Source organism: Oncorhynchus masou, chromosome 19, assembly GCF_036934945.1.
Source record: "Oncorhynchus masou masou isolate Uvic2021 chromosome 19, UVic_Omas_1.1, whole genome shotgun sequence".
Lineage (NCBI taxonomy): Eukaryota > Metazoa > Chordata > Actinopteri > Salmoniformes > Salmonidae > Oncorhynchus > Oncorhynchus masou.
The window spans coordinates 1,598,312-1,620,662 of record NC_088230.1 but is presented as its reverse complement, the minus strand read 5'-3'; the positions used below and the strand labels follow the sequence as shown (position 1 = coordinate 1,620,662).

The following is a 22,351-nucleotide window of genomic DNA, read 5'->3' as shown; positions in this document are numbered from 1 at the left end:
GTGTGTGTGTGTGTGTGTGGTATCATAGAAACGGTCATATGTCAAGCTAGGTTGAAAGTGTTCATGTCATCTTCAACCTAGCTGTAAGGAAAGAAGCTAACATAGCTCAGCCACAGTTTTCCATTGGGTCAAATTACTTTGCTCACGCCTACATATAACATGTCAGGTATAGAAATAGGTAACTTAATTATAGCATAAAAACTCAGACCAAGGCCAATGTAAAAAGTGTCTGTCACATTATAAAAAGTGGAATCAGGAATAAAGTAATGTAGTGACTTATTGACTATGGTCTATTCTATACTTTTATAATGTATTCTACCTTATTCTATGAAGTTCAATTTACTTAATTTAATGTATGTTCCGAAAAAAGACCAGCTCTCACATGATACTTTAAGCTCTGTTGGATAAGAAAAAAATGCATAAGCTGAAATGATGGACTCGATTTTGCACCAATGAAAGACATGTAACAGAGCTGGGGCGGGCACTAATTGCAAGGGTAAATTGTTAAGCATGGCTCGGTGTCCTGGGTGTTTGAAATTGATACATTTTAGACCCTTCCATTGGTCCTTACGTGAAATCCACTCAGCCGGAATACCGGATTGTGTAAAACGAATTTGCCCAATGTCAACGACGACTGGTCCCTATCATGAAAGGCCAGCCAATCCGCTTCATACATTTTGGGGCGTGTTTTTGTTTTCGCCAACTGATTGGTTCTCGTCCAAGCGTTTGTCCCTCACATGTTGCGTCCTCTTCACGGGACTCTAAAAGCGTTTCCATTTCACAGATGCATAAAGTATCTGCTGCATTCATCAACGTGGCCTAACTTTGCTGTCTCATTGAAAGATCGAATAAAAGGTGCAGCTTTTGCGTTTTCTACGTTCTCAGTCTGTTTGACTTCATCAACGTATAACTGCTAGATAGCTGACCTTATAAATGGCCAGAGGTGTCTGTGTTTAGGGACTGTGGTGTGTGTACTTTGGGCTGAAAGCAATCACAATCTCTTCTACTATGGCAGGCATTCTAGCGAGATCGTTATGGAGCAAAAAGGTCAACCACATTCCCCGTGCAGCTTTTCTAGCTAAATGCATTGTTTTATACTTGATTGGCTAGCTAGCTATATAAATTGCTAGCATAGTAGCATGGCACGGTAGCTAGTTAGCTAAGTATCGCCACACTTTTGGGGGAAAAAAGTCTAAGCAGTCGTGTACGATTATATCATTTTTGCCATTGCAACGTTAGCTATATTCTGTAGCATGTGGTCAATGCATGATTAACAGGTTGAACGAGTCAACTAGCTAGCTAACTAGCTTCAATGTCACAGTTGGTTAGCTTAGCTAACTATTTAGCTAGCAGAAAGGTAGGGTTTTGGATCTTAGCTAGCTGGTCAATGGCAATGAAAACGTAACGTTGACAATTGATCCTCGTGTGTCCTCTCTTCAGGCACCACTTCAGATGGGTCTCGTGTGTTATTCATCATCATCAGTGGTGAGTTAACATCTTGCAATCGTATAATAACTAGATTTATGAGTGGTCGTATGTATACTGTAGCTCGCTATCTAAGACTTGTAAAATATATGCTCATGCAATCTACACCTGCACAGACATGTTTGACATTGTCGATGACATGTCCATTGTGAGGTTGTCATTTCCTGTCTTCTTGCAGCCCACCACCAAGCTGTTCATTGACGGCAAGTTTGTGGAGTCCAGCACCTCAGAATGGCTGGACATTCACAACCCTGTAAGTGTCAATGCTTACACACACACACCACAACAGGTGTACACAATGTATAAGCCGGTCGTGTCGGTGAATGTCAGTGTTCTCCTTGTTTGCGTCAGGCAGATGAATATGTCTTGAGGGTGTCATATTTTAATCTGTATGATTTGCAAAGTGTAGAAATGGAAGCATATTCTTCACAGCCAACTGACCCTTGCCATGTTTATGCACTAAAATGAACTATAACTCTGCATCTACTTCAGGAAACTTGCTGTTGACTTGCTTTTGGCAAGGCAACTATATACTGCTGTTGAATGCAGAATCAGCTACACACCCAGAAGACCATAAATCTCTTCCCTACAAATAATTTCATTTAAATGTTAGCCTTAAAAGGATTTATGTATTATTTATAATGCTAAAAACCTTGGTAAAAGACAAAAGTCCCCCTCAAGCATTGTCTCACTAAAAAGACCATAATGAAGCGCTATCTGACTCAACTGCCTATTCTACATGTCATGATATAACATTTATACCTGTACACAATCAATTTTTATGTTACACCCTCCTGGACAGGCCCCTTATGTAGTGTGTCTCCGTTCACAATGACATGATGATTAATCTATTGTCCTTCTTCTCTCCCTACCTCAGGCCACTAACGAGGTGGTGGGTCGCGTGCCCAAAGCCACCCAGACAGAGATGTTAGCTGCAGTAGAGTCCTGCTCCAGGGCCTACGCCTCCTGGGCCGAGACCTCCATCCTCACCCGCCAGCAGATCTTCCTCCGATACCAGCAGCTCATCAAGGAAAACATTGTAAGGAAAGACCCTGGTCTGAAAATGGGCCTCCATAGGAATGGTTCCCAATATTTTGTTCAATATAATGCCTTTTGAGCTGTATTGAAAATCGTGATCCAAAGAATAAGCTATAAACAAGTTTCTTTGCAACAATCGGGGTCTAAAACATGAATGTTCATCAAAGATGTTTGGTTCATGTATTTATTTTAATCTGTGTTTTTCAGAAAGAGCTAGCCAGGCTGATCACCCTGGAGCAGGGCAAGACTCTGGCTGACGCGGAGGGAGATGTCTTCAGAGGATTGCGTAGGTAGACCAGTCATGCTAAGTAGGCATGGGGAAACACGGGAGAAAATGTTTGAACTGATTGAAACGGGGAGATATGACAACTTGTCTGTATTGAAATCTTTGTTCTACAATCGCTATCTCCTTACACCACAAATATTTGACCCTCTGCCCACCACTTCTATGTCTTTCACTGCTACTCTTATCTCTAAGAGTAGCAGTTTGACCTTCTGCTTCCTGGCTTTACTCACGGTCTCTCTGCCCCCTAGAGGTGGCAGAGCACGCCTGCAGCATCACCTCCCTGATGCTGGGGGAGACCCTGCCCTCCATCACCAAAGACATGGATACCTACACCTACCGCCTGCCCATCGGGGTGTGTGCTGGTATCGCCCCCTTCAACTTCCCTGCCATGATCCCTCTGTGGATGTTCCCCATGGGCATGGTGTGTGGCAACACCTACCTGATGAAGCCCTCCGAGCGCGTCCCAGGATGCACCATGCTGCTGGCCAGGCTGCTGCAGGACGCGGGGATGCCCGACGGGACCCTGAACATCATCCATGGACAGCACGCTGGTAAGACCAGGGGGCGTGTGTGTGATGAGTCTTTATAAAACATGCTATTGAAGTGTGTCCTGTTTCCCAGGATGTAAGGGAAAACCAGGCTATGCTGATCATGTGTGTTAGCTAGTGCCTCAGGTCTATTGGTAGTCTTTGAATGTCCTGTAGACCCTTGTACTCGTCTATTGGTAGTCTTTGAATGTCCTGTAGACCCTTGTACTCATCTATTGGTAGTGTTTGAATGTCCTGTAGACCCTTGTACTCATCTATTGGTAGTCTTTGAATGTCCTGTAGACCCTTGTACTTGTCTATTGGTAGTCTTTGAATGTCCTGTAGACCCTTGTACTCGTCTATTGGTAGTCTTTGAATGTCCTGTAGACCCTTGTACTCATCTTTGATTCCTGGTAGTAGTCTTTGAATGTCCTGTAGACCCTTGTACTCATCTATTGGTAGTCTTTGAATGTCCTGTAGACCCTTGTACTCATCTATTGGTAGTCTTTGAATGTCCTGTAGACCCTTGTACTCATCTATTGGTAGTCTTTGAATGTCCTGTAGACCCTTGTACTCATCTTTGAATGTCCTGTAGACCCTTGTACTCATCTATTGGTAGTCTTTGCCTAATGTGTGTGTGTGGGTAAATGTGTTTAAGTGCCGTAGGGGGTAGCAGTCCATATAGGAAACACTATTTGTTTTGTTGCAGGTTTAATTTCCAAGGTGACTACACCTCCATCTTGTGCCCATGTAGAGGAGTGAAATAATGACCTTTGACCTCTTTCCGTAGCTGTGAACTTCATCTGTGACCACCCTGCCATCAAGGCCATCAGCTTCGTGGGCTCCAACCAGGCAGGAGAGTACATCTACGAGAGAGGATCCAAGAATGGCAAGAGAGTGCAGTCCAACATGGTAAATATGATAACCGAATAGGGTCTATGAATAGGGTCAATTGGGGACTAAACGAATGAAGGGAACCCTTAGACGCTTAGGGAAATATGTCTGCCTTAAATTGTCTACAGTGCCCTTAACCATACTGCAAGATGAATAGTTCTACCACATTATCAATCCTGAACCAGGAGATGGCTAAAGTTCTTTGATTTTCTTATTGCTTAGGTCTGTCTTTGCACATTCTGAAAACGCATGTCAGTAAACCTACCAACCCTTGTATTCTGCCTCGTAGGGAGCGAAGAACCACGGTGTGGTGATGCCTGACGCAAACAAGGAGAACACTCTGAACCAGCTGGTGGGCGCAGCCTTTGGCGCTGCAGGACAGCGCTGTATGGCTCTGTCAACCGCCATTCTCGTAGGCGAGGCTCGTGAATGGCTCCCAGAGCTGGTGGAGCGCTCCAAAGCCCTGCGCGTCAATGCAGGTACAGTGCCTTGCAAAAGTATTCACCCCCTTGGCGGTTTTCCTATTTTGTTGCATTACAACCTGTCATTTAAATTGATTTTTATTTGGATTTCATGTAATGAACATACACAAAATAGTCCAAATTGGTGATGTGAAAAACAATAACTTGTTTGTTTTTTATTTTATTTTAGACAACAGAAAAGTGGTGTGCACATATGTATTCACCCCCTTTGCTATGAAGCCCCTAAAATAAGATCTGATGCAACCAATTACCTTCAGAAGTCACATAATTAATTAAAGTCCATTAAAGTTTACCAGTATGTGTATATATAATACATACACACCTGTTCTGAAATGCCCCAGAGTCTGCAACACCACTAAGCAAGCGGCACCATGAAGACCAAGGAGCTCTCCAAACAGGCCAGGGACAAAGTGGTGAAGTACAGATCAGAGTTGGGTTATAAAAAAATACCAGAAACTTTGAACATCCCACAGAGCACCATTAAATACATTATTATAAAATGGAAAGAATATGGCACCACAACAAACCTGTCAAGAGAGGGCCATCCACCAAAACTCACGGACGAGACAAGGAGGCCATTAATCAGAGGCAACTGAGACCAATGATAACCCTGAAGGAGCTGCAACGCTCCACAGCAGTGATTGGAGTATCTGTCCATAGGACCACTTTAAGCCGTACACTCCACAGAGCTGGAGTTTACGGAAGAGTGGCCATAAAAAAGCCATTGCTTAAAGGAAAAAAATAAGCAAACACGTTTAGTGTTCACCAAAAGGCATGTGGGAGACTCCCCAAACATATGGAAGAAGGTACTCTGGTCAGATGAGACTAAATTTGATATTTTTGGTCATCAAGGAATACACTATGTCTGGCACATACCCAACACCTCTCATCAGCCTGAGAACACCATGTGGTGGTAGTTTAACGGGAAACATTTAAATGTCTTGGAATGGCCTAGTCAATGCCCAGACCTCAATCTAATTGAGAATCTGTGGTATGACTTAAAGATTGCTGTACACCAGCAGGAACCCATCCTACTTGAAGGAGCTGGAGCAGTTTTGCCTTGAAGAATGGGAAAAAATGCCAGTGGCTAGGTGTGCCAAGCTTATAGAGGCATATTCCAAGAGACATGCAGCTGTAATTTCTGCAAAAGGTGGCTCTACAAAGTATTGACTTTGGGGGGGTGAATAGTTATGCACACAAGTACATTTTTTTTGTCTCATTTCTTGTTTCACGAGGAAAAAAGATTTTGCTTCAAAGTGGTAGGCATGTTGCGTAAATCAAATGATACAACCCCCCCCCCCCCCCCCCCCCCCAAAAAAAATATATTTTAATTCCAGGTTGTAAGGCAACTAAATAGAGAAAATGCCAAGGGGGGTGAATACAATCACAAGGGACTGTACCTCTCACTCTTTTACTTAAGGGGACTTTCAATGCCTTGTGTGGATTTATGACCTTTTTTCCTCCGCAAAACTTCTTACAAATCAAAATGTTTCCCCCCCCTATGTGTAAGAAAATTGATTTAATTAAACATTTCAAATAGTACATCCAAATGACCACCAGCGCCAGTCCACATAGTGTATGTCATAGAATAGAGTTCTAATTGTGTGTTCTTCCTCTGTGTGTATTTAGGTGACCAGCCGGGTGCCGACGTGGGTCCTCTGATCTCCCCTGAAGCCAGGGCCCGTGTTGAAATGTTGATCCAGAGCGGCGTGGACGAGGGAGCTACGCTGCTGCTGGATGGACGCAATGTCCACGTCAAAGGATATGAGAATGGCAACTTTGTAGGGCCCACCATCATCGCCAATGTTACGGTAAGGGGTGGGGGGTGTCTCTCTCTAACCGACCTAGCTTTGAACCCAGGTTAGCTGAGTGATTTACTGTTTTTTTATTTTAAAAATACTTTAGGGTTGGATCAGCTTTAATATTAGAGCTGATCAAACCCTAAAGTTATTGTAAAAATTACTAAAATTATTAAACTGTCTTAGGTCAGTTAGGATCAGTGATAAATTTGAGATTTTATTTCTTTCATCACATTCCCAGTGGGTCAGAAGTTTGTATTAGTATTTGGTAGCATTGCCTTTAAATTGTGTAACTTGGGTCAAATGTTTTTGTTAGCCTTCCACAAGCTTCCCACAATAAGTTGGGTGAATTTTGGCCCATTCCTCCTGACAGAGCTGGTGTAACTGAGTCAGGTTTGTAGGCCTCCTTGCTCACACAAGCTTTTTCAGGTCTGCCCACAAATGTTCTATAGGATTGAGGTCAGGGCTTTGTGATGGCCACACCAATACCTTGACTTTGCTGTCCTTAAGCCATTTTTCCACAACTTTGGAAGTATGCTTGGGGTCATTGTCCATTTGGAAGACCCATTTGCGACCAAGCTTTAACTTCCTGACTGATGTCTTGTGGATATATTGAAGCAACATCTCATCATTTTCCACCCTCATGATGCCATCTATTTTGTGAAGTGCACCATCCCTCCTGCAGCAAAGCACCCCCACATGATGCTGCCACCCCCGTGCTTCACGGTTGGGATGGTGTTCTTTGGTTTGCAAGTCTCCCCATTTTTCCTCAAAACATAACGATGGTCATTATGGCCACACAGTTCTATTTTTGTTTCATCAGACCAGAGGACATTTCTTCAAAAAGAACGATCTTTGTCCCCATGTGCAGTTGCAAACTGTAGTCTGGCATTTTTTTATGGCGGTTTTGGAGCAGTGACTTCATCCTTGCTGAGCAGCCTTTCAGGTTATGTCGATATAGGACTCGTTTTACTGTGGATATAGATACTTTTGTACCCGTTTTCCTACAGCATCTTCACAAGGTCCTTCGCACCAAAGAACGTTCATCTCTAGGAGACAGAATGCGTCTCCTTCCTGAGTGGTATGACGGCTGCGTGGTCCCATGGTGTTTATACTTGCGTGAACGTGGTACCTTCATGCGTTTGGAAATTGCTCTCTAGAATAAAGCAGACTTGTGGTCTGCAATTAATTTCTGGGGTCTTGGCTGATTTTCTTTAGATTTTTCCCATGATGTCAAGCAAAGTGGCACTGAGTTTGAAGGTTGGCCTTGAAAGACATCCACTGGTACACCTCCAATTGACTCAAATTATGTCAATTAGTCTAGTCTATTGGAGGTGTACCTGTGGATGTATTTCAAGGATTGTGTGTTCCTGGTGTAACTTGGGCAGTTGTTGCCTTCCTGTCCCACAGGTGTGATGTACCGAGCCTGTGCAGGTGTTGTTACACGTGGTCTTCACAGTGGCAGACCATCAGCTGTCCATCCTGTCTCCCTGTAGCGCTGTCTTAGGAGTCTCACGGACATCTGTCTCACGGACATTGCAATTTATTGCCCTGGCCACATCTGCAGTCCTCATGCCTCCTTGCAGCATGCCTAAGGCACGTTCACGCAGATGAGTAGGGATCTGGGGCATCTTTCTTTTGGTGTTTTTCAGAATCAGTAGAAAGGCCTCTTTAGTGTCCTAAGGTCACAGTTATGAGAACTTAGGACACTCAATTGCCTACCGTCTGTAAACTGTTAGTCTTAACGCCCGTTCCACAGGTGCATGTTCATTAATTGTTAATGGGTCAATGAACAAGCATGGAAAACAGTGTTTAAACCATTTACAATGAAGATTTGTGAAGTTATTTGGATTTGTATGAATTATCTTTGAAAGACAGGGTCCTGAAAGAGGGACGTTTATATGTAACATTTCAGTTTGCAAGAATTGTGATTTCAGTTTTGCTTGACTGTTAGCACGCTCAGCTAAACCCTAGATTTCCACATCTACAAACTATACAGGTTACTGTATTTCATAGATCATGTACATTTTGGTGAACCATCTCCACTACACTTGGAAGGGTCATGCACATCAGTGGAGTATCTCAGAACAACGTTGAACCTTGGTACAGTGGAAATTACATGAAAGTACAAAAATATATACAAACTTTTGACATACCAGTGTTAGGTTCTAAATGAACCTTCTAAAGTTTCATGGACGCTTAATAAAGCTGCATATGACAAAAGACATTCACACGTGCACTGATATTTATCCCTTTCTCCTAGGCTGAGTCTCCTCCTCCACATCTGAACAGCCAATGCATCTCTGTTGCTAGACAGAGCCTTAGTGATATCTGTTCTTCCTCACTTCATCTGACCTCTGCCCCAAAGTGCTCTCCTCTCCAACTCACGGCTGTTATGTTGACTCGTACCGGACTGTCTCTTTTTCCTCCCATAGGATCCCTGATGGCTAACAACCTATCCGGACAGGATGTAACCGTTATACATTCCCCTCTCTCCCTGAATAAGTATTGACATATTCTCAGAACCCAACACGACAGTCAAGGGCTACGAAACCGAGATTAAAAGAAGAAAAAGTTAGCTGACATGGGCTAGTTGATCTGGACATTTCTGACAAGTTATAAATAGCTCTCTAAAGTATGCACTGATGAGGAGGAAAACTGCTGATGCACTACTTAATCTCAGGCTTTTTCTCCCCTCCCCAGCCAGCGATGACGTGCTACACGGAGGAGATCTTTGGGCCAGTGCTGGTGGTTCTGGAGGCTGACACTCTGGATGAAGCCATCTCCCTGGTCAACAACAACCAGTACGGCAACGGAACCGCCATTTTCACCACCAACGGCGCCACCGCCCGCAAGTACACACACGAGGTGGATGTCGGACAGGTGAGCCATAGTTCAGAGACCTCCGGTAGGTGCTTGGGGAAGTAAGACTTGTGTGATTGGTGTTCAACAGTACAAGTAGTTTCCCATTTAGCTTCATTTCTAGATAGATGGGCAACTATGCAGTGATTCATAGCTTGTGGTAACTCTGAGGATAATTTAATGCAACTTTAATGACATTTTAGTTATTTAGCAGATGCTCTTATCCAGAGCGACTTAGTGCATGCATTTTTAATTCGTACTGGTCCCCCGCGGGAATCGAACCCACAACCCTTTGCAAGTGGCATGCTCTACCAACTGAGCCACATGGGGTCATCTATTGTTTACCTCACTATTTTTGTTGTGTATGCAAGTCTTTTTCATGGGTTGTTGAAGGTGTAATTTGTAGGTTAACGTTGGGCATTGTTTTCCTTTTCTATCTTTGGTTAATTTTGTTGATGTATTGGACGAGGGATGGGTGGGGTTCTCAGATGGTTGAGGGGCAGCTCTTAGTGAACTGTGGTGGGGGGGGGGGGATCGTTGAGAGCTTGGGCCGGTGGCTGATGGATCGCTGGTTCGTGTCCCTGTTTTTTGATCTTGTGGGCGATCTGTCGACGTGCCCTTGAGCAGGGTGTTGACTCTGGTTGCTTCTGTGTCACTCTGGATGGGAGTCTGATGGATGGGAGTCTGATAGATGACTGCTTTGTATATATTCAATAAAAAATACATTTACTTTGAGCATGGTATGATCTTCGGGGTCTAGGGTTTCCTGAGACAAACCAAACATCCGGTCAGTCAGCGGCAGTCCTGTGGTCAAAAACAGGATTCGTTCAAGCTAACAGGCGGGCCACAAACGGACAAATAACGGCACAGACCGGCATCTCACAACACAACTCATCGATCCTTGTCACAGATGGTCTATTGCAGCGGACGACCACACCATGTTCCACTCAGCTACAACACAGATGGCTCCAGTGTGCACGCGATCACCAGCTGGACATTTGAGAAGTGGGAAAAACGGCCCGACAAATCCCTGCCGCGTCCTGCTGATGGCAGTTAGTGAGTCAATGGACCCAGGCGAGTGGCGACGGTGTATCGCGTCAGCATGGACCAACATACCTGTGGAACGTTTCTGACTTGTAGAATCCCTGATAATTCAGGCTGTTCTGGGGGCAAAGGTGGCTCCGACCCGGTACTAGACGGGAAATATCGTAAGTTTATTTTTGAAGTGTCTGTCCTATATCTGAGAGAAAGATCTGTAGTTTGTTGACACATTTAACCCTTTTTTTAGGCACTAAACTACTTCCATATATACAGTGCATTCGGGAACGTATTGAGTCCCCTTTACTTTTTCCACATTTTGTTATGCCTTATTCTAAAATGTGTTAAATACATTTTTTCCCCTCCATCTACACACAATACCCCATCATGACAAAGCGAACAAAAGGTTTAGAATTTTTTGCAAATGTATTAAAAATACCTTATTTACATAAGTATTCAGACCCTTTGCTATGAGACTCAATTGAGCTCAGGTGCATCCTGTTTCCGTTGATCATCCTTGATGTTTCTACTTATTGGAGTCCACCCGTACTAAATGCAATTGATTGGACATGATTTTGAAAGGCACACACCTGTCTATATGAGGTCCCACAGTTGACAGTGCATGCCAGAGCCATGAGGTTGAAGGAATTGTCCGTAGAGCTCTGAGATAGGGTTGTCGGCACAGAACTGGGGAATGGTACCAAAACATTTCTGCAGCATGAAAGGTCCCCAAGAACTTAGTGGCCTCATCATTCTTAAATAGAAGACGTTTGGAACCACCAGGTCAAACTGAGCTAATCGTGGGGGAGAAGGGACTTGGTCAGGGAGGTTACCAAGAACCCTATGGTCACTCTGACAGAGCTCCAGAGTTCCTCTGTGGAAATGGGAGAAACTTCCAGAAGGACAATCACCTCTGTAGCAGTCGACCAATCAGGCCTTTATGGTAGAGTGGCCAGACGGAAGCCACTCCTCAGTAAAAGGCACATGGCAACACGCTTGGAGTTTGCCAGAAGGCACCTAAAGGACTCTGACCATGAGAAACACTGTTCTCTGGTCTGATGAATCCAATAATGAACTCTTTGGCCTGAATGCCAAGCGCCACATCTGGAGGAAACCTGGCACCATCCCTACGTTGAAGCATGGTGGTGGCAACCGCGTGCTGTGGGGCTGTTTTTCAGCGGCAGGGACTGCCAGACTAGTCAGGATTGAGGGAAAGATGAACAGAGCAAAGTACAGACAGATCCTTGATGTCAACCTGCTCCAGAGCATACAAATATTTTCAGTAGTGTATTTTTTTCATTTATGTATGTATATGTGTGTGTATATATATATTTTTTTAAATATCATATACTTATGGAATGGCATCTTTATTTTTTTTACCTTTTAACTAGGCAAGTCAGTTAAGAACAAAATCTTATTTTCAATGACGGCCTAGGAACAGTGGGTTAACTGCCTGTTCAGGGGCAGAACGACAGATTTGTACCTTGTCAGCTCGGGGATTTGAACTTGCAACCTTCCGGTTACTAGTCCAACGCTCGAACCACCCCGCTACAAGCCGCCATAACTGCATCCTCTTTAGTGGCTTTGAACAACATATTGCCACAGACAATGAACGCAGCAGTATTTGTGACATTATTTGAAATTGTTCTGAAAGGTGGAGGGGGAAGAATGTATCATACTTGGTGTGACTGGTTCAGTGCGTATTTTTTGGGGGGGGATTCCTTGCCAATCTGAAACTTCTTAATTTGTAGTTGACTAATATTTAGAGAACATGGATAATAATATTGTTACTGATAACGTAATAGTGAAGTTTCAGAGAAAAGCCACGTTTTCTTTTGTCTGATATGCGCAAATGCCCCCCAGCCAATTACCATAATTTAAAGACCATCACAACCCTATTCACAACTGGTGAGAGGATATGCTGAGAAAGGGCAAATTAGCAGATATTAGGCCCTTAGGCTACAGCATAGCTTCTATACATTTTTAATTGCTTACTATATGTGCAGGCTACACACAACCTCTCGACGCAGTGAACATTATCTACCATAAATCTCCAGCTCACATTGAAATCCCCGAACTAACGTGTGACACTGGCAGAGGCTCAAAATATAAACTGTTGCTAATCACAAAAGTGCTTGAGGAAATGTACATTTGCAGCATTGTTTCATGATGTTATGCTAACAAAAGCAAGCGCACTGTGGGCCAATTGGTTAGATTTGCGATATCTGTGGTGCTGAATCTCCGCTGGCCTAGGGCTACTATTAGTTTATCTGATTTATTTAGGGGATAATCTGAGTCACCACAAACGGGTTATCGTAAAGTAAAAATAAGCCAACAAGCTGTCTGACATATTTTTGGAGGAAATATTAAACCCTACTGTGTTTCTCATTTAGATTGGTGTGAATGTGCCCATCCCCGTCCCCCTTCCCATGTTCTCCTTCACCGGCTCCAGAGGTTCCTTCAGGGGCGACACCAACTTCTACGGCAAACAGGTTACTACAACCAGCACAAGCCCACAACTGTTTCTCGCCCAGAGTTTTTTATCATATGACCATATTGGTCCTAATTTAATAGTTTCTGCAGTCAACTGTACAGTATGAGGTGGCAATTTTCTAGTGTTGACTGTCTGCGTCTCTTCTCTGTGTTGTCTCTACAGGGCATCCAGTTCTACACTCAGGTCAAGACGGTTACATCACAGTGGAAGGCCGACGACGCCACCACGAAGAGCCCAGCCGTTACCATGCCGACCATGGGACGCTAAACGGAACGTACACTTGTTAACGTGGTGTTCTCTACCTGGCACAACGTTCCACATACTGACTGACATGCGTTAGCATTCAGAAGGGGTTAGCAGCCAAGGGGTACGAACAACTGATGTCTATTACAGTCATGGAATATGTTTTATACAGAGTGTACTATATGAGAAATGTTTTTGTATTTGAGTTTGACCCTGTTACTGAAATTGCTTCCGGTAGGGTGATGGCAGATTTTAATCTGAAATGTACTGTTACTGTAGCAACAAATCTTCTGTTCAAGCACTAGTCATATGCTGACCCTGGGAGTCACATTGGAAGGATGTACTAGGTGGAATGCAATGGGTGAGAGAAGGCCGGTGGCAGCTAGTCTAGTGGTTAGTGTTGGGCCAGTAACCGAAAGGTTGCTGGATCGAATCCCCGAGCTGACAAGGTAAAGATCTGTTGGCTGCCCCTGAGCAGGCCGTCATTGTAAATAAGAATTTGTTCTTATCTGACTTGCCTAGTTAAGGTTACATCTGAAATATTTTATTTTTAAAATAAGATGTTACTCCGCTTGCATCCTAACTACAACTATTAGGAGGGGAACAGCGGGACGCCATAGTTAAACGGCTTCACCCGGTCCCTTGTGGGCATTAGTGTTCCCAATCTGTGAAACGGAGACACTAGCTAGGTTTCCATCCAATTGGCGATAGATTTTAGAATATTCGCATCAATGTGAATTTTCTCACCAGAGATGTTTCCATCACGTTGACTTGTTGCCGATTTTAAAGGCTGTGGGTTATGACGTAGTGCACATTAAAAATCAACACTTTTGCAGTTAAATTCCCATGTACCGAATAAAACAAAATACACTGTACATTGGTTTCCATCGCATTTAACTCTGATGGTTTTGTCACATCAAATGTAGCATTATATAGCAAATGTGCCCACTCCGGTTTTGGCACGTGCGCTCTAGCCAACAGTTTGCAGTGCGGATACAGCCGACAACATGAGATTATTATGGACAAAGTGAGATTGAAAAAAATAAACTGCAGCCAAGCATTGATCGTCATGTCACAAGAATCTTCATTTTTTTTATTCGAAAGGAGCATCAATCTCATCACCGTGCACTTGAATCCACCATGTGAAGTTCACTTATTTCATCTGTAGCCCGGGGGCGTAGCCATGATTGGTAAAAAAAAAATTGGATACGCATTTTTTTTCTACTTAATTTATCTTGCGACTTGCACCATATATTATTTCGTAATACAATCGTTTTATACTGGTGCATAGTACCTAGAGCAACCTCGTTGCATATACAAATAATGACCTATCCCAGCATATTAAAATAAAACTGTTGCCAATTTGCCAACAACAAACTCCTCTTCAGACACACTTTAATCTCGATGGGCAAACAAGCCTATATTTGATGTTACAATGTATACCACGGTGGGCAGTAATATTATAAAATGGTACCGAACCTTTAGACATAAATCATAAGTAGAGGTCGGCCAATTAATCAGGGACGATTTTTCACAATTTCAAAACAATCGGCATTTTTGGACGCCAATTATATTGCAATCCACGAGGAGACTGGGTGGCAGGCTGACCACCTGTTACTCCACAAGGAGACTGCTGACCACCTGTTACTCCACGAGGAGACTGCTGACCACCTGTTACTCCACGAGGAGACTGCTGACCGCCTGTTACTCCACGAGGAGACTGCTGACCACCTGTTACTCCACGAGGAGACTGCTGACCACCTGTTACTCCACGAGGAGACTGCTGACCACCTGTTACTCCACGAGGAGACTGCTGACCACCTGTTACTCCACGTGGAGACTGCTGACCGCCTGTTACTCCACGTGGAGACTGCTGACCGCCTGTTACTCCACGAGGAGACTGCTGACCGCCTGTTACTCCACGAGGAGACTGCTGACCGCCTGTTACTCCACGAGGAGACTGCTGACCACCTGTTACTCCACGAGGAGACTGCTGACCACCTGTTACTCCACGAGGAGACTGCTGACCACCTGTTACTCCACGAGGAGACTGCTGACCACCTGTTACTCCACGAGGAGACTGCTGACCACCTGTTACTCCACGAGGAGACTGCTGACCACCTGTTACTCCACGAGGAGACTGCTGACCACCTGTTACTCCACGAGGAGACTGCTGACCACCTGTTACTCCACGAGGAGACTGCTGACCACCTGTTACTCCACGAGGAGACTGCTGACCACCTGTTACTCCACGAGGAGACTGCTGACCACCTGTTACTCCACGAGGAGACTGCTGACCACCTGTTACTCCACGAGGAGACTGCTGACCACCTGTTACTCCACGAGGAGACTGCTGACCACCTGTTACTCCACGAGGAGACTGCTGACCACCTGTTACTCCACGAGGAGACTGCTGACCACCTGTTACTCCACGAGGAGACTGCTGACCACCTGTTACTCCACGAGGAGACTGCTGACCACCTGTTACTCCACGAGGAGACTGCTGACCACCTGTTACTCCACGAGGAGACTGCTGACCACCTGTTACTCCACGAGGAGACTGCTGACCACCTGTTACTCCACGAGGAGACTGCTGACCACCTGTTACTCCACGAGGAGACTGCTGACCACCTGTTACTCCACGAGGAGACTGCTGACCACCTGTTACTCCACGAGGAGACTGCTGACCACCTGTTACTCCACGAGGAGACTGCTGACCACCTGTTACTCCACGAGGAGACTGCTGACCACCTGTTACTGAGTGCAGGCAGCAAGGAGCCATGGTAAATGCTAGCTAGCATTAAACTTATCGTATAAAAAACAATCTTAACATCACTAGTTAACTACACATGGTTGATGATATTACTAGTTTAACTAACTTGTCCTGCGTTGCATATAATCAATGCTGTGCCTGAAATGGTCACTCTTGTGTTCAGTGAAAGCAGAGTCGGGGTATATGTAGCAGTTTGGCCCGCCTGGCTTGTTGCGAACTGTGTGAAGACCATTTCTTCAGAGACCATAATAAATTTGCCAGAATTTTACATAATTATGACAATATTGAAGGTTGTGCAATATTTAGACTTAGGGATGCCACCCGTTTTGATAAAATACGGAATGGTTCCGTATTTCACTGAAAGAATAAACCGTTTTATTTTCGAAATGATAGTTTCTGGATTTGACCATATTATTGACCTTTGTGTGTTTTATTATATTCAAATTAAGTCTATAATTTGATATTCGATAGAGTAGTCTGACTGAGCGATGTTAGGCAGCAGAAAGCTGGTAAGAATTCATTCAAACCGCACTTTCCTGCGTTTGTCAGCAGCTCTTCGCAATGCACAGCTCTGTTTATGACTTCAAATCTATCAACTCCCGAGATTAGGCTGGCAATACTATAGTGCCTATAAGAACATCCAATAGTCAAAGGTCTATGAAATACAAATGGTAGAGAGAGAAATAGTCCTATAATAACTACAACCTAAAAGTTCTTAACTGGGAATATTGAAGACTCGTGTTAAAAGGAACCACCAGCTTTCATATGTTCTGAGCAAGGAACTTAAACGTTAGCTTTTTTTCATGGCACATATTGCTTTCTTCTCCAACACTGTGTTTTTGCATTATTTAAACCAAATTGAACATGTTTCATTATTTGAGATGGAATAGATTTTATCAAATCAAATGTATTTATAAAGCCCTTCGTACATCAGCTGATATCTCAAAGTGCTAAATACTGGAGGCTGAGACAGGAGGGGTCAGGAGACACTGTACGCTAAAATAAGTGTTCATTGTTCATTCAGTATTGTTGTAATTGTCATTTATTACAAATATATATATATATATATATATATATAAAAATAGTCCGATTTAATCGGTATAGACTTTTTTTTGGTCCTCCAATAATCGGTATTGAAAAATCATAATGTGATGATTTCCTCATAATCCAATGTATCTGTCAGTTCCACCTCCAAAAGACAGCAAACTGAAGTGGTTTAGCCAGCCGCTTGTCATTGATGTGCGAAGACGATTTTTAAAATCCTAGTTGTGTCTCCACACTGCATGATGTCATTGGAAGTGTGACAATGATCCTTAACAGAGTTTATATTAGGGAAAATATCATCAGGGCAGCTGTCGAGTACACTCATTATGGAGGAAAAGTCACTCTTTCCCATGTTAATTTTGCAACTCAACTGCTGAATAAAAACTGAATTCAGCATCTTCAATTGATATAATGATCGCATGTGGTTTGCAGCTGCTCTTTAAGGCCGCAGGTTTCGTAGTCTTTGGAAAAGGCTGCCGCTTGCATGATTTGTATGTGTATTCTTGAAATTTTGAGTTCAACTCAGTAATCTGTCTGTCTAGAATATTGTTACAAAGTTGCCTCAAGTCACTGTCACTCTTGATGCTGAATGTTTTCCCTAATGAAGTTGACTACACTGTAATCAGCGGTTTCCATAAACCCAACAGCATTTTCTTTAATCATTCTACAATGAATGTATCGGATGCACACATCAATAAGTTCTCGTTTAGATTGATCTTCATTAATCTGCTAGTATGGCAAAATTCGTGGAAGGCACAGAATGAACTTAATATTTTATCCTCCACAGTAACAATGATGCTGTAACTCATTCTGAATTTCGGGGCTCATAAGCGTGGCATTGCGAAGTAGCCAATTAAAAACTTATTTGGGATCTGTGTCCCTTCCACTGGACGGTTGAGCTAATGTAGGCTAATGTGATTAGCATGAGGTTGTAAGTAACAAGAACATTTCCCAGGACATAGACATATCTAATATTGGTAGAAAGCTTAGATTCTTGTTCATCTTACTGCACTGTCCAATTTACAGTAGCTATTACAGTGAAAGAATACCATGCTATTGTTTTAGGAGAGTGCACATTTTTTAACAAAGTTATTAATAAACAAAAGTCTTGATACATTTTGAACAGAAATGCAATGGTTCATGGGATCAGCCTAAAACGTTGCACATATACTGCTGCCATCTAGTGGCCAAAATCTAAGTTGCACATGGGCTGGAATAATACATTATGGCCTTTCCCTTGCATTTCAAAGATGGTACAAAACAATACAAAACTGTTGTTTTTTTCTTTTGTATTATCTTTTACCAGATCTATATTCTCCTACATAACTTTCACATTTCCACAAACTTCAAAATGTTTCCTTTCAAATGGTACCAAGAATATGCATATACTTGCTACAGGCAGTTAGATTTGGGCATGTCATTTTAGGCGAAAATTGGGGGAAAAGGGCAGATCCTTAGGCCTGTTTTCTATTTCTGAGTCATACTTTGAGATGAAATTTAAGATTTCTAAAAAATTACCATAGATTGCCTCTTCAGTTTCTCTATGCCCTCTGAGTGGAATATACTGCTTTGCACACATTAAAACAATATCTATGACTACTTTAACGTGCACTTTTTTCTATAAAATCCATGTTTGCATCACCATGCATTTGGTTCAACACATTCCCACGGGTCGCCTTGTAGGATTCACATATTGAAAGGGCACGAACATGTAATTTGCTATTCTCGTGTTTGCAGCAAACATTTCTTGCGAGTTTCCAGTTTTTAAATCCTTCTCATATAAATCTGAATTCGACATTTGCCCCAGGAAAGTGCCTACAAAACTTACAATAAATTATATATTTCGCTTTACTATACTCAATCCACACGAACTGGTCATAACACCTTGAAGAGAAGCTGCATAATTTGCCAGCTTTTGGGAACTTTGCTAGCTTTTGGTTGACAGGCTGGTTCATCAACGGGAGACAAATCTATCGGTGGACCTACTGCTGGTTCACCGCAGCATCAAGAACGAGAGCAGACCGTGGGGTAGGCAAGCATGCCTGGCTCAACGTGGCATTGGCGGTTGTGATTGCGGTTGTTTCAATCCTGGCGCCACCTGTTAAATGTTTCATTCTGGAAGCTATCGGTAGATTGATCCAAATGATTTTCTGGCACACACTCCTTTTACACACTCCATTTGGTTTACCATTGCTAGAACTACTAAATTGCCTTAGCTGGTGAGTCGATTCGAGTAAACTTGCGTGGTAGACTGTGCTAGTTTATGCGCTACAAAGGTTAGCCATGTGACGTTGGCAGGTTGTTGCGGTAAACCATCGTATGACATTTTTTTAGGCCTGTCACTGGCTGCGCGGCTGCTGTAAACAGCATGTTTTCTTGAGTGGCAGTGGAAGGACCACGCAACATATCACGTTATTCCAAGTTTACTGCGATATAATGGCTATTATATTCATATTTACGCATAAAGACGTTTCCACCGGCATTTCTAATATAACTAATTGTACAGATACGAAAACATCTCACCTTAACTAGTGTATTTTGTTTTGTCGACATTTGGAAAGTTTACTGACATTTTGCTGTTTCCATCATGTTTTTATCCGAAATGTGCATTATTCACATAAAAAGGTTTAATATGATTTCTACAAATGTATTTTGTGCTGACGGGTCTCTGTTAGTATTTCAGTGAGTATACATTACAATAATACAATTTGTGACGTTAGTGCCGAGACTTCTGCTCCCGAGTGGCGCTGCAGTCTAAGGCACTGCCTCTCCGTGCTCGAGGTGTCATTACAGATCCTGGTTCGGTTCCAGGCTGTATCGCAACCGGTCGTGATTGGGAGTCCCATAGGGTGGTGCACAATTGGCCCCACGTTGTTAGGGTTTGGCCGGGATAAGAATTTGTTCTTAACTGACCTGCCTAGTTAAATAAAGATAACATAAAAATGATGCAATGATGCACCCTGTTTTACATGGAATAAAGATTTCCATTGAATACTGCTGCTAAAGACACTTCTTCCTATGCCTCATCGATGAGCTCTATATATTGCAACTCTAACTAAGTATAACAGATTCATGCTCTCTCAAGCATGAATCCGGGGGAAACAAGTTTTGTTGAGAAGTTGTAAATGTAGGAGTCAGACACCTTTTAGAGCCACCCTTTGATGAGTGGTTAAGCTTTGTGGTCCCTGAAGTTCTTGATTATATGTTCTTTATGCCACAGAATAACACATGCGACTGGTAGGTTGTATGGATGTTTGCATTTTGTAACTTACATAAACGAAACTTCATAAACACGCTTTGACAAGGCTTTGCTGTTGTTAAAGTACAGAATTAGACATGGATGTAAATGTTTATCATAAACATTTGACAACACTAGGTAGTCAGATTACCATGGGGTTTGCAATGTTTTTTTGGCTACAGAGCTTGCTTTTCTATTCGTCAATAGCGGAGTCCTGACCAGGGCACAGAGATTTTCCTAGCAATCCTAAATCTGCTGTCTGGTGGTTATTTTGGTTGTGAAAACCCTTTCATGTAGACGTTGTGAACAGTAAAGCTGCAGAGTTTCAAACTTTAAGCAGTAAAACTGGTAATTGGCTGCCGAAGAAATTCCTATGTTTTGACAGACAGACCATGGTACTTGTTGCAAAATCCCAACAATAGAAATATGCTTCTGCTGTGCTGGCACAAAACTAATTACAGTGAGTTTCCCTTGACTGCATTGAACATGCTGAAAATTGGTATTGTTGGTTGATTACTTCGTTTCCTCAGCATGTTCATTCTTTCGGGATGAACCTTTATGGTCTTTCTTTACATTGTCAGCAAGGTTACCTTAATGTATGGAAAACAACCATCTACATGAGAATTATACAGTTTTCTTTGATCAGTGGTTTGACAGATGCCGCGTTCAAACCATCTGGGAACTCGGGGGGGAGCTCCGACTGGGGAAAAATCGTTTTGAACGGTCAACCAACTCGGAATTCCAAGAGGGAAATTCGGTCATCTTTCTGGAGCTCTAACTGTCCGACCTGAAGATTACCAACGTCATGATTTTACCTGCTTTTTTTCTTTTGAGTTCCCAATTGTTTTGCAGCATGTTTTTTTATATTTGATTTTTTTAAATATATATATTTTTTTATTAACAACAAATCAATACAGGAAGTACATGTGGGAACACAAGTATATATAAATAATATACAAAGGACAATTGGGCTAGGGGGTAAAATATTACATTACACAAGGACCTTTAAGGGACATACAAACACTTATTATTCTAACAGCTTTTTTGTTAGTAGAGTATTTAATTGTCTTAAAATACAGTTAGATTTCATTTTGTAAGGTAAGAAAAGATGGTGTTTTGTTTGTAAATTTACATTTGTGAATATGAAATTTGGCCGAAAGAATAATTAAATTAATTACATAAAAAATGTTCAGCTTATTTCTATCTTAGGCAAAGAATCCAAGCAGTAAATCTCTCCACAACAGTGTACGATTTTCATAAATGTGTTCAATTATAAATCTACTGATGTCTTGTCATAGTTTTCTTACATGAATACAATGCCAAAGAAAATGCAACACTGTTTCTGGGTGGTCATTACAAAAGGAGCAATTAGAGTTGATGTTTTCCTTAAACTTCTTCATGTAGTGGTTGGCAGGATAATATTTATGAATAATTTTGTTAACAAGTAGGTACGTGTGTTGCAACATTGTTGTTTTGCAGCATCAATAGGGCGAAGGTCACGTTCATGAGCACAACATTGATGACGTAGGTACGCCCTCCAGTTTAGCTGTAGCAGGTGGATGTTGACATGAATAGTAAAATCATTAGCTAGCTAGATATGTATTTTTTCTTATGGCTCTGACGACCTGTATTTCCTGAGAAGAAATGTATATCATTTTGTTTTATTTGCAGTACATTTTGTGGTCTCCTCGCGAAGAAGTCATAGGTTAGCCTAGTTAGATAGCTAGCACGTTAGCTGTCAATTGGTAAATCGTGCAACGGCATGGGTCAACTGCTTTCAGAAATGAGCTCGATATAAACTTGTGTGCCTATTTTATTCCCAGCATTTATTTACACAACATGCCACCATATAGGTAGCAGCTATCGTTTCTTTATTTGCATGCAGTGCAAGTTAGCTATCTAGCACAAAAATGTGTTAATTAAAGAAATGTAGGCAAGTCGACAAGGCAGGACCATGACATTATCAGAGGTAAACTGGCTTTGGTAGCCAAAACAGTCAAATGCTCCCTCTAAACATGAATCGATTCTCAATTGCGATATGGTTCTAGAAACATAAGATCTACTTTCATAACACATCAAAAAATAATTTCACAAATGCAAAATATACACTACTGTGCTTTGTTTTAGTTCAGTTGCAACACTACAGCG

General features: G+C 42.5%; 1 protein-coding gene across 1 annotated transcript; it reads left to right on the top strand.

Moving 5' to 3' along the window:
- Positions 1 to 890: 890 nt before the first annotated feature.
- LOC135505706 (methylmalonate-semialdehyde/malonate-semialdehyde dehydrogenase [acylating], mitochondrial-like) lies at positions 891 to 14,023 on the top strand. The gene is made up of 12 exons (XM_064924764.1): positions 891 to 1,047; positions 1,441 to 1,485; positions 1,664 to 1,738; positions 2,363 to 2,524; positions 2,731 to 2,809; positions 3,058 to 3,360; positions 4,127 to 4,248; positions 4,520 to 4,709; positions 6,342 to 6,523; positions 9,215 to 9,394; positions 12,805 to 12,903; positions 13,068 to 14,023. The coding sequence occupies exons 1-12, from the start codon at positions 1,009 to 1,011 to the stop codon at positions 13,170 to 13,172; spliced, it is 1,581 nt and encodes a 526-aa protein (XP_064780836.1). The 5' UTR covers positions 891 to 1,008; the 3' UTR covers positions 13,173 to 14,023.
- Positions 14,024 to 22,351: the final 8,328 nt, after the last annotated feature.

Excerpts from the sequence above, each read along its gene's own strand:
- LOC135505706 (XM_064924764.1), top strand. The coding sequence starts at position 1,009 with ATGGCAGGCATTCTAGCGAGATCGTTATGGAGCAAAAAG. Across the intron at positions 6,524-9,214 it reads CCATCATCGCCAATGTTACG|CCAGCGATGACGTGCTACAC; the intron begins GTAAGGGGTGGG and ends TCCCCTCCCCAG. Across the intron at positions 9,395-12,804 it reads ACGAGGTGGATGTCGGACAG|ATTGGTGTGAATGTGCCCAT; the intron begins GTGAGCCATAGT and ends TTTCTCATTTAG.